Genomic DNA, 14333 nt, shown 5'->3' with positions numbered 1-14333 from the left:
ATTTTGCTGTCTGTGATGAACTTGATAGTCTCTATCCATCCTCCCTCTATTTACCATTTCTAGCTCAAGCGCTCACTGATTTTTTACTTCCATACTAAACAGTGAGGAAACATACCACTGTCTTTTAAAGCCTTGACCACTCCACTTCTCTAGCAGCTGCTAATTGAGGCCCTTGCACAACCTGATGTTAAGCTTTGCCGTATGTTGAGCTTTTCTGAAGATCACATTTTAAATCATAGGTCTTTTCAGTGATGCCTTTACAGATGAGTACTGCTGAAAATGAGATATATTTCCTTGTGGTATATTCTGAAACCAATTTCAAAGTCTTTGACTCCATAGAAGAAATAAAACTTGTCATTTAAAAGGAATTGACTTGTATATAGATGATTAGTGACAGAGGATATGAGATTTCTGGTTAATTCACAAAATTAGGACATTCAAATTTGGATGTGCAAATCTTGCAGTGAGTAGTATGTGAGGTAAAGGGTTGGTTGGGACTGCAGTTTTCTATGTGGAAAATAATCTACTTTTAAAATGTGAATTGCTTTTCCCAAGATTTATCATTTATCCATAGTGAGATTGATTTTCTTTATGTGCCAGTTCACAGCCTTTACTTCTCTAAGCATTAGAAGACTAGTGCACTTCTGTTGTGAGAAAGCTTCATTTTGCTGTAATACTGGCACTTCACTATGAGGCTTGAAAATGGTGACCTTCTTAACAGAAAGAAACAAAAGGTATATTTTTGCACACCACTATGCATTAATAATTTATTATCTTTTAGTAAAGGAACACCTGCTAACTTGAAATGTGCTGTATAATTATAGCTTTTCTGCATCTACACAAAAAATAATCAGAAGTGTCTGTCCAACAAATGTTCACTCAGATTTCAAAAGTCTAAATTTTCATTTCTAAAATGGCACCATAATAGATTTTAAAAATCTGTACAGAGTATCCAATACATAGCACACCAAGAACAATAATAAAACAATAATGTTCTATTTTTGTCTTCATTATTTTTGCCTTGATTACACAATTACCATAGGTTTGGCTAGCTGCATTATCATTTGATCCTTTTCTTGTATTTTAAATATCGAATATGTTTTCTAGAGAAGGTTAAAGGAATGCATTTAATCATCCAGTAAAAATCCTAATTAAAATCTGAAACATTTTTAGTAATTTCTGGCATTAATTCAGAGCCAGTTTGAATCCTTGTATCTTGATTCACATCTCAATTTAAACTTTTGAAATACAGTCAGTCCCCAGTTACAAACATCCAATTTACAAACAAATCATTGTTAAGAACAGGGGTGAGACAACAAGAAGTGAGAGATTTCTACCCCTAGAAAGGGAAATTCACTCCTGAAAGACTTATCATGGGGAAAAGGTGTCTCTATTGAAGCTTTATCACCAATACATGTTTTCACAACAAGCCAACTTTTTCAAAATCCAGTTATTACAGGGACAGAAAGTGAGGTGAAATCTTCTAAACAGGGGCACGGACAGCAAAGCAAACACCACAGGAGTGTTAACCCACTTGGGGACTGCCTGTGTACTGTGTTTCCTTAGTAAGAAAGCTGTATTTAAGGAATCACATAGTTGGTTATATGAACCTCTGCTTTGTCATTTCTTAAGTATTTCTACACACTGGGCAGACATGTACGAAAGAGAGATCAGTGTATATATCAACACAGACTTTAATAATAACAACAACAACAACAACTTCTTTATTCTTATATCCTGCCTCCGTCTCCCCAAAGAGACTCGGGGCAGCTTACATGGGGACCAAGCTCAATATAAACAAGGTTACAAAGTACATACAGTAGAGTCTCACTTATCCGACACTCGCTTATCCAACGTTCTGGATTATCCAACACATTTTTGTAGTCAATGTTTTCAATACATCGTGATATTTTGGTGCTAAATTCATAAATACAGTAATTACTACATAGCATTACTGCGTATTGAACTACTTTTTCTGTCAAATTTGTTGTTAAACATGATGTTTTGGTGCTTAATTTGTAAAATCATATCCTAATTTGATGTGTAATAGGCTTTTCCTTAATCCCTCCTTATTATCCAACATATTCGCTTATCCAATGTTCTGCCGGCCCGTTTATGTTGGATAAGTGAGACTCTACTGTAGTTAAAAACATATAACAATCAAATATATTCAAACAATAAAAACAATAACTGTAGAACATCATAAAACATAAACCAAGCAACAACCAACCAGTAGTCGGGAAAAGTGGGCATGTGCAGATTTGGGACTAATAAGGCAGGACATGGGCTAGTGCAAATGCAAACTGTAGGGCCGGAGGCTGGGAATAAAGTGCTGGAGATTCTACTAAAGGAAGATGACTAGGCAGGACTTGATCAGTAACTGAACCATTATTCGAAGGCACATTGGAACATCCCAAACTTCAGGTCTTTCTGGAAGGTGGAGAGGGTGGGAGCTAATCTAATCTCCCTAGGGAGAGAGTTCCAGAGTTGGGGAGCCACCACCGAGAATTCAGTTCTATCTGGATTTGAGTTCATGTGAAGGCCTCTCCTTGGCGACTGGTTTTGACACATGTGCAGATGCCAAGGATTGCAACAACATTCCACACATTATGTCAGGACCAGAACTCATTTCCCATTACCAAATATGGGAATCAATATAAAAATAGGACTTCTTTCCTGTATGAAAAGTTGTATTTCATAATACATTTTGTGGGTCAAATGATTTGAGGACATAACTTAGTGGGTGTTTCCTTTTTTGTCCCACCTTCTTCTGAGATATATCTGCTTTTGAGGAACTATAATTCATCCAGCAGACACAGAGTTTTTATATGGACAGACGCTTATTCAGTTGACCTTGCTTGCTTACTTGTTGTTTATTTGTTCAGTTACTTCCGATTCTTCGTGACCTTGTGGACTAGCCCACCCCAGAGCACCATGGCCACCCCCAGCTCCTTCAAGGTCTAGCCAGTCACTTCAAGGATACTATCCATCCATCTTGCCCTTGGTCGGCCCCTCTTCTTTTTTCTTTCCATTTTTCCCAGCATCATTCTCGCTTGTTATGGAAGGAATTTTTAACTCGATTACTATTATTTTGCTGAAATTATTTTCAATTTGTGTTTAAATGTTCTTTTGTCAATTTTTTGTATTTGTACTATTTTACTGTAAACTGCCTTAAACTTCATCTGTGGTGGAAATGCAGGGCATAAATTGAAGAATGGATGGATGATATTTTTTTACAAGTACCAAAAATCTTATTCAAGGAGAGGCAGAAAACTCTCTAAGTTGATTTTGTTACAACAGAGTAACGCAGTTCCTCTCTGAATGTTTTTACAATAATATTAAATAATGGTGGAGGTCTTAAGTTTAAGTCTCGTGATTTCCTCCAAGCATCTTTTGTGTGTTAAGATTGCCCTTTGCTACCAGTTGCTAAGTTATGAGCTTTCTTGATGAGTTTTATACACTGTCAATCATATTAAATTTTTATTAAATTTTTAAGTGATGACTTTTAAACTCTCTTTTCAGGATGCTTTCTCAGCCATTACTCTATAACATTATCAATAGATATGTAAACAACAAAGAGAATTATTATGTGTGTTAATATAGCTATATGTTCCCACTTATGATTTTAAAGGAAAACTTTGCTGTGAAGTACCTACATTCTCTGTTATGAAGTAAAAGGGGAAAACTTGAAGCAATGCCAGTAAAGGTTTTCTAGATATAAGATTTCCAATCACATATTTGTATCTCGTTATAATATGTTTTTATGAGCTGGTTAAATTCCTGACCATTTTTAAAAGCTCAGATAATGAGATTTAACAACCTCTTTCTCATTATAGTGGTATACAAGTACAGTTTCTGCATATAGCATGTTATATGGAAACGTTCTAATGCTGAATGTGCAGAATGTTGACCCTTTATTGCTTTCAAAATCTATTCCTTCAAGAGCACAGATGGAAAAGGTCAGAGGTGTATATTCTTTCCATTGTTCCCTCCACTGCAGTATTGTTAAGTCTTTAAGATTAATCATTGTTTCCTCCACTCTTTCAGTTGTTTTATGTCAAATCACTTGAAACAAAATTAATTGATACTTAATTGTTTAGCTGAGGAACAGAGCTAACCTCTGGGGCTGTTCCTCATATTTCCCCAGTAGCGCAATTATTAAATTTGGTTTACCAAGATACATAGTTATATGGTGATACTGACAATTTGCTGTTATTTTAAGTCCATCTTAAAAAAGAATTTTGAGATAAAAGTTTGTAAGTTGACAAATGCCAACAGCTTGGTGTGCTGAAATGATAAAAGCAAAAAAAAAAATCTACTCATTATTATTGGTCCTGTATGTCTTCATATGGCAGTATTTGGAACAATTGAAATCACTTTGTTTTTAATTACTTAGCTGTATGCACACTTGAGGTTAAACCTTATTGAACATGGTGGGATTTGCTTTTAAGAAGTCATGCATAGGATAGAGCTACATTCCCTTGACCTTAATGTCAGACATTCTCTGACATTTGTCAACTGCTGCAAGCATTTTCCAGTAATCAGAATTGTGATCAAAATTTCTGCTGCTTTTGATGTTGTCTAATCTTCATCTGTTTTCTGTTCCTGCAGCCACTGCTACTTTATATTGTAATCTTGTTATGGTTCTTAAGCTTATCTCCATCAAAAGAAGGCTGCTTAAGAATGGAAGATAATATAAGCAAGATTTAGTCTTAGCAACCAGTGTGAGAATAACACTACACTTGGAATTATTCTTTCCCCCTGAAAACTACATTCCTCACCAACACCATTCTATCTGTTGACTTCTATGTCCTCCCTCCCTCCCTCCCTTCTTTTCTATGAAAAACATTACAACATCAATATATTAATATGGATTAAATTCAACTGGAGGGGTCCCATTTCTGAAATTGCATCTTCTTGGCATTCTTAACTGGTGTTTTGTCCCTAGTCATGCTGTGTTTTGTTTGTTTGTTTAGATACAAATATGTTTTATTATCACAATTGTATTGCAGAAATTACATTTTTGGTCAAAATAAAATACAATGTTATGTTACTATTGCTTCCCCTCCCATCCCCTTGATAATCTTTGCTGACTTCCCTTTCTGTATATCTTTGAGGATATTGACTCCTAACTAATACATTCTAGCTATCTGTTGTATCTAGATAATTTCAGATGAAATTTTATCCTGTTTTCAACTTATTAAAATCCCTCCATAATTGTGTGCCTTTTTCTTTTTTTATAGAATTTTAAAATTGTTGCCAGTCCTTCCTGAAATTGTTTTGACTTTTTTCTCTCATCATCATTGCAAATTGGTCCATTTTCAGACAATTTGAAAACATATATTGTTGGTATTCCTGTCTTTTTTAGCTTTTGAGTATACAACATTCTCGCTCTAATTTTCATGTATTGTATTATTTTGTGTTTCTTCATTTTATCTGTTCATTCTGTAATCCTAATAAAACTAGTGCCATGATGGCAGCAGCAATGGGTGAGACAGAAGCCAGCCTAAGCAAGGGAGGGAGTGATCCTCCTTTTGCTTACTGCTCTTACTGGCAAGTAAACTGCTAAAAGCTGTGCTGATTCAAATTTGGGTATGGATAGCAATGTAGTTTCAGTACAGTATCTTAGAAATAGGTGGCATTAACTGGGTGAATCCAGGACAGTTCTGAGCTTGGATAATCTGAATTTCAACTGAGTAATTTGCTTCCCTGCTTTCTTAAAGATAAACATCATATTAAAGTGCTTAGTAATTAACTTCACTTTTAATATACAGAAAAATATTTTTCTTAATTCACGTCACCAGCACACAATGTGCTGCACATTTATTTTGTTGGTGACAAGCTGTGTAGCTCCTTGCAACAGTACAGCATTGTCTTGTCATGAGCTACTTTTGATTCTTAACTGTGTATTATAGAACATCTTCCATCCTTAGACCAGACCACTGCTTTTATCAGTTTCTCATTAGGACTTAGTTTCTCCCTCCCTCCCTTACAAAATCACTATGTATGTGTACGTGTTGGAATTTACCAGGAACAAAAAGCAATTTTGTACTTCCCTGTTATAGTGCCAACTTTTTTTCTTTATCTTAGGAGGGTAGTATGTCCTTTGAGACAGGATTAAGTAGGAGCCAGTCCAACATCTGCTGTATCATGCCTTGTGATTGTACTTGTTTACCATGGGCTGCTCTTTGTGAAGCTGAAATATTCTGAAGTAGCCTTTTCATTGCAAAAGAGGGCTTTGGTGAAATTGATTTCTTCCTCAAGAATTTACCCAAATCCTGCTTACCTATTTTAATAAATTAGTATTTTCCAGTCAAAATATCCCCAAGGCGCCTTACAGCACATTTGAGCAATATCAAACAGATCTTAAAAGCCAGTGTACTTGTTTCTCTGATAGAGATTAAAACTGTGTCTTGCTCCAGATTTAAAAGGCCAGACTTTAAAATAAAAACCAGGGGAGAAATTTCCCTCTAGCTGTTACTTCTCTAATCCATGGTCTCTTTCTTCTCTACTAATTCGGTGTGTTTTGCAGCCAAGCCAAGTCAAGTTTTCATTTAAAGATACTACTGTGTCTTACTAGCAGTGATGACATTAATCATTTATATCAGACTCGCTATAATGTTTGTTTAATTTCCCTTGTGTCCCTTGTTGTAGGGATGATGTCTGCCCCTAGTCATCACTTTTTGGAAGAGGAAGCATTTTTGTGGGGCGCAATTGAGCACATCTCATCTTAAGCGTTTATATGCTTCACAGACCTTTACCTTACTAATATAAAATGTGCATGTTAGTAGAATCCATTGTATGATTTTGTATGCCTGTTTCATTCACGAAACAGAATATTCATAAACATTTCACAATTATGTTTATTTTTATTCTCTCCTATTTTTTATTTCAGCAGTTGCTGGCTTATTATGAACAACTGCTTTAGTTACTATTGGATTTGCCTTTAAAATTACTCATATTTTACCCACAGTATCTGCTGAGATTTGATTCCAGGACCTACCATGGATGCCAAACTCTGTGGATTCTTCAGTCCCATTATATACAGTGGCATCCCTTATATAAAATGGTGAACAACTCAAATGAGTACCAGACAGAACCTGAGGATCTGTGAAATGGTGGGAGGCTATAGCAGGGTATGACTATACATCAGCATAGCTAAATCAAAATTTGCTTTTTAGATTTTTTTTCTCCTAGATATTTTTGAGTCATGGTTGGTTGAATCTGTGGTCCACTATATTTGTTCATCTTCTATTAGAAAAACTCTCATTTTTATTCTGACTTTTAAAAAAATACTGCCTCATACATCTGTTTACATAACTAGGATGATAAAGCTACTGAGATTTTTTCCAAACACTGGTCATATAAAGACAGACTAATAATAGAATTTGTATTATTTAAAGAGGAATTCATTTGAATTGATGTAGCATAAGTTCTTTAGTTGCTGGCAGTCAGTTGTGATAATTGGCCTTATTCCAGTCAGAAATTTGCATAAAAGTTAGATAACAGCTGTGAAATCAAGCCATCTCTAATGACTTCAGCTTGTAAATCCACTTAGTAAAGCTGATGTGTTGAGTTCCAAGAAGCAGCCAAAATTACATTGTTAATAGTCATATAGGTCCACTCAGCATGTACTTGGAAGTTCATATCAGAATGATCCAACAGGAAATTATAATGTGAAAAAAATCTGGATTTTTTTTTTTGCATGTTCAGTAAATATATGATAATCGTAACTTTTACTTGCCTATGATTTGCCTACTCTTGTCCCCTGTCCCACCGGCCTTATTTTGGCATATTGTGAATGTCTTCCCCCATCACAGATTTGCTAATGAAGGGAAACATAGTATATAATGGCATGTATTAACTAATGAGCAATAACTAAAGATAAGAGATTGGTAGGATGCTTGTAAAAACCTGCTAGTTTAAAAGTTCATGGCAACTCTGTGCAGTAGATTTAAAAGATTTCTTTGTCTGAAGCAGACTGCCATTGTTTCTTACTAATAGTGGTGTTGTTCTGTTAGCGTGAGGCAGAATTTAGTAAGCCTGTAAGCTGTCTAAAATATTTGGACTTGAACTGGCAGATTGGCTTTAATGCGCTTGAGTTTTACTTTTTGAAATAAATTGTATATGTGCAAAAAAAAAAAACCCTTGCCCTTTTTAAGCCAACAAATGTATTATAAAATATAGCTTGTGAATATATCTTTCAGTGATATAACAATAGTGTGTGTGTGTGTGTGTGTGTGTCACACACATACACCTGGAATGTGCCTGGAAATGTGTTGAAGCCTGGAAAATCTTGGCACGAATTGACTATAAGGTCAGAAGGGTTCCCAGTTTCTTCTGATTTCCAATATCGGGCTAAAGCACTTGGGCCGAATCTTAGTATATTAGAAAACTGTGGAGTAAATTTTGCGAATTGAATTGAAGAACTACGGTGGGAAGGTGAGAGTGGAAAAGGTGGTTATAATTTCTATTTTGCTAAAGGAATCATCGAAGTGAGACAGAAAGCAGATGTGTATGTATGTGCCTTCAAGTTGCCTGTTGACTAATTGAATCACCATTAATTCCATAGGGCTTTACTGGGCAAGGAATACTTAGAAGGGTTTATAATTATCTATAGTGCCTGCCATGGTAATCTCCAATCTAAGTACTAATCAAACATAACCTTGCTTACTTGAAATACTAGTCATCACAGAGAATGATAGCATTGTATCCTTAAATAATGTAACAGGGCCAAGTACCATATTATGAGTTCCTTACAACTGGTGGGGATGAGAGAGAGGGCCTTCTCGGTTGTGGCCCCCCGGCTCTGGAACTCCCTCCCCAGGGAAATTAGGTTTGCTCCCTCCTTATCCACCTTCAGAAAAGAATTAAAGACCTGGATGTTCTGTCTGGCTTTTGAAGAGACAGTCATTGGATAACCAGCTCCAAATGGGACTAATAATTTATCCTGCGCTTTATTCGGTCCTTACTTTTTTCACGCATTTTAGCTATTATCCTATTCTGTACTGCTGCATTAGTCTACCCACCCATGAAGATTATAGTAGCTGTGCTTGGTTGCTGTTTGATATTATTAATCATTGTTATAATATTGTGTTTTATATTGTACTAGCTGTGCCCGGCCACGCGTTGCTGTGGCGAAGTATGGTGGTATGGGAAATAAAGTATTGAGGAATTGGTGGTAGTTAAGGTAAAGGGTAAACGTTTTCCTCTGACATTAAGCCCAGTCATGTCTGATTCTGGGGGTTGGTGCTCATCTCCATTTCTAAGCCGAAGAGCCGTCGTTGTCCGTAGACTCCTCCAAGGTCATGTGGGATGACTGCATGGAGCGGCGTTACCTTCCCACCGGAGCAGTACCTATTGATGCACTCACATTTACATGTTTTTGAACTTCTGGATTGGCAGAAGCTGGGGCTAACAGTGGGGGCTCTGTCAGTTCCCCCAATTCAAACCTGCGGCCTTTCGGTCCAGAAGTTCAGCAGCTCAGCGCTTTAACATGCTGTGCCATCAGGGGACATTATTTCCTAAAGGTTGTGAATATGCAATATTTCTGATTGTTTTTTTTTTTGTCTGTTGGAGGCAAGTATGAATGCTGCAATTAGGAAAAATGATTAGGATGTAATGGCCTTGCAGATTTAAAGCCTAGCTGTTTCCTCCCTGAGTGATTTGTTTGTTGGGAGGTGTTAGCTGGCCCTGATTGTTTCCTGTCTGGAATTACCTTGTTTTCAGAGTGGTGTTGTTTGCGATATTTTATATGCTTCTACTGTCTGTGGCCCTGAGAAAACAGAGGATTGGCCAGACTTTGATGATGGGAATCCTTTGTTGGGAGGTGTTAGCTGGCCCTGATTGTTTTCTGTGTGGAATTCCCCTATTTTCAGAGTGTTGTTCTTTATTTAGTGTTCTGATTTTAGAGATTGTATTGTTCTGTTTTATTATACCACATTAATTTTTATATATTCTGATTTTAGTGTTTTTGAATACTTGGAGCCAGATTGTATTCATTTTCACGGTTGACTGCAACACAATAATAATAATAATAATAATCATAATAATAATAATAATAGTAAGGATAGTAATGATAGTAATAATAATGACTTTGGTAATACATAGTGCTTCACTGCCTTCTCAGCTTCCTTTCTGGAAGAATCCTTTCTTGGGAGGTGTTAGCTGGCCCTGATTGTTTCCTTTGTGGAATTTCCAATTTCCTTGCTTTATTTACTTTCTTTATTTCTTTATTACTGTCCTGGTTTTAGAGATTATATTGTTCTGCATTATTCTATCCTAGAAATTATTTCATATCAAAGTAGAATCTCACTTATCCAACATTCGCTTATACAATGTTCTGGATTATCCAACACAGTCTGCCTTTTCATAATCAATGTTTTTGTAGTCAGTGTTTCAAATTCATTGTGATATTTTACTGGTAAATTTGTAAATACAGTACAGTAGAGTCTCACTTATCCAACATAAGTGGGCTGGCAAAATGTTGGATAACCAAATATGTTGGATAATAAGGAGGCGTTAAGGAAAAGCCTATTAAATATCAAATTAGGTTATGATTTTACAAATGAAACACCAAAACATCATGTTAGACAACAAATTTGGCAGAAAAAGTAGTTCAATACGCAGTAATGCTATGTAGTAATTACTGTATTTATGAATTTAGCACCAAAATATCATGATATATTGAAAACATTGACTACAAAAATGCGTTGGATAATCCAGAACGTTGGATAAGCGAGTGTTGGATAAGTGAGACTCTACTGTAATTACTACATAGCATTACTGCGCGTGGAACTACCTTTTCTGTCAAATTTGTTGTATAATATGATGTTTTGGTGCTTAATTTGTATAACGATTACCTAATTTGATGTTTAATCAGCTTTTCCTGAATCCCTTCTTATTATCCAATATATTTACTTATCCTGCCGGCCTGTTTATGTTGGATAAGTGAGAGTCTACTGTATATTTCTAATCTTATATTATCTGCTCAGAACTGGATTATATGAGGCCCTTTCTTCACAGCTGTATAAAATGCACACTGAAGTGGATTATATGGCAGTGTGGAGTCAAGATAATCCAGTGCAAAGCAGATAATATAAGATTATAAATGGGTTATATAGTTGTGTGGAAGGGCCTTGAGTCTACACTGCCATATAATCCAGTGCAAATTAGATAATCTGTGGAAGAAGTCTAAGTGAGGCCTAAATTTGCCTGTCCCCTAACTGAAACCTGGCTGTCCCTTGGTTGCTAGGCAACGAAGTGGGCAGAGATTAGCCCTCTAAATTGGCAGCAATTGGATAAAAACAATTATTGCTCTCCCTGTAATTAGGACTTTATTTTTCTTTTCTTTTTGTTGTATCAACCTAGAGGCGTGGATGATGGGTTGTGTTGTCAAATTTCGAGGTTGGGGGGCCTGTAGTTTTGTTGTTTTGTCCACTGCCCTGATGCCATCACTCTTTTATATATATAGATTGCTGTTTTTACCATATTTTTATACAGTGGATTGTATATTATGTCTTTTGGTTCATTTTATTTCAATTGTGTTGTCGGGCTTCACCCCATGTAAGCTGCCCTGAGTCCCCGAGAGGAGGTGGTGGTGAGATATAAAAATAAAGTTGTTATTATTATTATTATTATTATTATTATTATTATTATTATTATTATTATAGTTACATATAAGCTGCTTTTTTACCCCACACCAAACACGTGTCAATGTTTTCTGAGATTGTGATCAATGTGCTTAATCAGCATCTTAATTATTTTCATTCATATTTGCTGAGAGATTTATATAAACAAATGAATGTAAATGTTTAATCATATGGCATTAGTTTTGCTGTATCTTCAGGTTATGAGATCTTAAAATGGATAATCTTCCACTTCATTTTCCTTTTCACTGTCAAAAAAATCATTTTAAAAATATGCATTATTGATAGTGTTTATACCATTGTATATACAACAGTTGAAACATAAGGGATACATATGAAGTTTCAGCAATAAAAATAGAAACAGTAGCATAAATATATTTAGTGTTAAAACAGTTTGGTCTTGTCATTATTATTGCTCTAGATTCTGTCTCTCTGATACTTTTATTCAATTAATTTGGAGAAAACAGTTCTTCTCTAGAGAAGTGCTTCTAAAACACAGTAAGATCCCCTATATATAGGCTATACTTTCCTGGCCTGACAGCAATTACCTGAAATTATAGATATGACCGAACACCAGTACCTTACCCAACTTTCAGTTACAGCATACCACAGAGTTGCACTAGAGGACTGAGGGATTCCTAGAGAGAAGATGTCTTCTCTGGGAACTTCCAGGGTGACTCTGTGGTAACATCTGGGGAATGGAGGTCATAGAATTACCTGGATAACTTAACACATTCCTAGATAGAGCATTTCTCTTTAGGATAAGTAAGGAGAACTTCAGATATGGGTGTTAAATTTCCAGACTTCTGTACATAGAATATTTTGTCCAGTCATTCATTAACATGGAATGCCTATTTCAAACAATAGTGAATTTGTTCATAGAAACACTGAAGCTTTATTTTATTTGTTTCTACAGTTGCACTAAAATCGTCCAGTTCTACAAAGTCTGACAGAAATGGCATCCAAGACAGCAGCAGGGTTACAAAACCCAAGGAAAATATGCATTTGCTGGAAGGAGAACTTTTACTACAGGTATGAGTCATAGTTATGATGGAAAACGTTATAGGATGGGAAGTACATAGCATAGCAGTTCAAGTATATATTTTTTATCTAGGATTTATGTCAAAATATATTAAAGGCAATCTGCTTCTTTATGGTACAACTTTTTTCTTTTCCATTTTGTTTATCTAATTATATTAGTGAGCTGAAAGGTAATTCTTGGTTTCTTGCTCCTTATCTCAGCCTTTTTGAGTAAGTATAGGGATAACCTATACTATTACTATATTTTCAGAAAAGTGCCGTCATGGACACACAGGGTACAATCCCCTAAGCAAACTTAAGAAGCAGTCCTAATTTGTGTAGGATAGTCTCTCCTCTACCAGTCTGTAGCAATTCCACATAGGTGACAGATATCTTTTCCCCATAATCGACATGACCAAGCAGACAGGGAAAAGAGTGATCAAGTCTCACTACTGCCAATCTGTTGAATTGCCTGCACATAATTTCTTGTCTGTGGATACTAGACAGATTGATGAAGCCCAGCAAATTGCATAATGTAATCTCTTTGTTCATTAACAGTGCCTAGGATAAGAATAATAAAATCCCTTAAATATCTAGTATGTATATTTTCAAAAAACCAAATATTATGGCAGCCAAAATATGACAAATGATCAGAATGGCTCAATTCCTTATGATTTTCAGCGGCCAGCTAAAACTCTTGTTTCATTTGTTCGGTCCTTAAAATCAGGGTTAGTGGCTGACCTAGCTGCTCTAATAGTCTGTGAATTTTTAAGAATTGTATGGACGTTGTAGTATGTTATTTAATGTTTCTATTTATGTTTTTATAGATATGTCTATTTTGCCTTGGTGTTATTGGTGAAATAAATGCCATATTATTTTAAAAAATAAAGGATCAGATTTTCCCCAAAAATCTGATAAACACTATAATATCTATGTGAGATTATTCTTGTGTATTAAGACTATTGTACAGATGTAGAAATAGCCTTGCCAAAATAAATTGTGTCAGATAATGATTTAGACATGTTCACAATATTAATTTTCCAATAACTTTTCTCAGCGCTTCAGTTAATTTGAAATCATTTTTGAAATATTAATTAGTGGTGCTTTATTGCTGTTCCCTTCGCCAGGCATTGAATGGGTTTGTGTTGGTGGTTACATCCGATGCACTTATATTTTATGTGTCTTCAACAATCCAAGATTATTTGGGTTTCCAGCAGGTAAGCACATCTTTCATACAAAAACTCTCATTATTTTGATTCTGCTTCTGAAGAACAGCTTTTACTGATAAAGTACTAGAAAATGCAATTTCCCTGGGCCATAGAAGTGGCAAATCTGTCCTAGAAAGAAGGCGTGATGCAGATGTTTAAAGAAAAGCTGTGAGATCACTTATAGAAATGTTAATTTTTTAAAAATCAGTATTTCTTTTGTCCCCATATTTTAGTCTTGTCTTTTCTGTTATCTAATGTATGCATAGAATAACTGGAACTATCTTTAAAATTTCCTCACCTGTCTGAATCGCTAAACTTCTGAGATCTTCAGTTGAGGTTTTGAGCAGTGTTCTTTCATCATTTGAAGTTCAAAGGAGCATAGAAGTCAAATCCTTTTCCATAGTGGTGCCAAGAGTAATGCCTCATGGAAGGAACTCTAAAAATAAATCTAGTTTGA

General features: G+C 35.5%; 1 protein-coding gene across 1 annotated transcript in view; it reads left to right on the top strand.

Moving 5' to 3' along the window:
* Positions 1 to 14333, top strand: part of ahr (aryl hydrocarbon receptor) — a 71046-nt gene that overhangs the window by 31742 nt on the left and 24971 nt on the right. The window contains exons 3-4 of the mRNA XM_008112617.2: positions 12565 to 12680; positions 13796 to 13885. Of these exons, the coding sequence (XP_008110824.1) occupies positions 12565 to 12680; positions 13796 to 13885 (206 nt within the window). The remainder of the gene's footprint in view (positions 1 to 12564; positions 12681 to 13795; positions 13886 to 14333) is intronic.

The sequence above is a fragment of the Anolis carolinensis genome, chromosome 6 (genome assembly GCF_035594765.1).
Source record: "Anolis carolinensis isolate JA03-04 chromosome 6, rAnoCar3.1.pri, whole genome shotgun sequence".
Lineage (NCBI taxonomy): Eukaryota > Metazoa > Chordata > Lepidosauria > Squamata > Dactyloidae > Anolis > Anolis carolinensis.
Note: the sequence above shows the minus strand (reverse complement) of the source record. Positions and strands in the feature narration are given on the sequence as shown.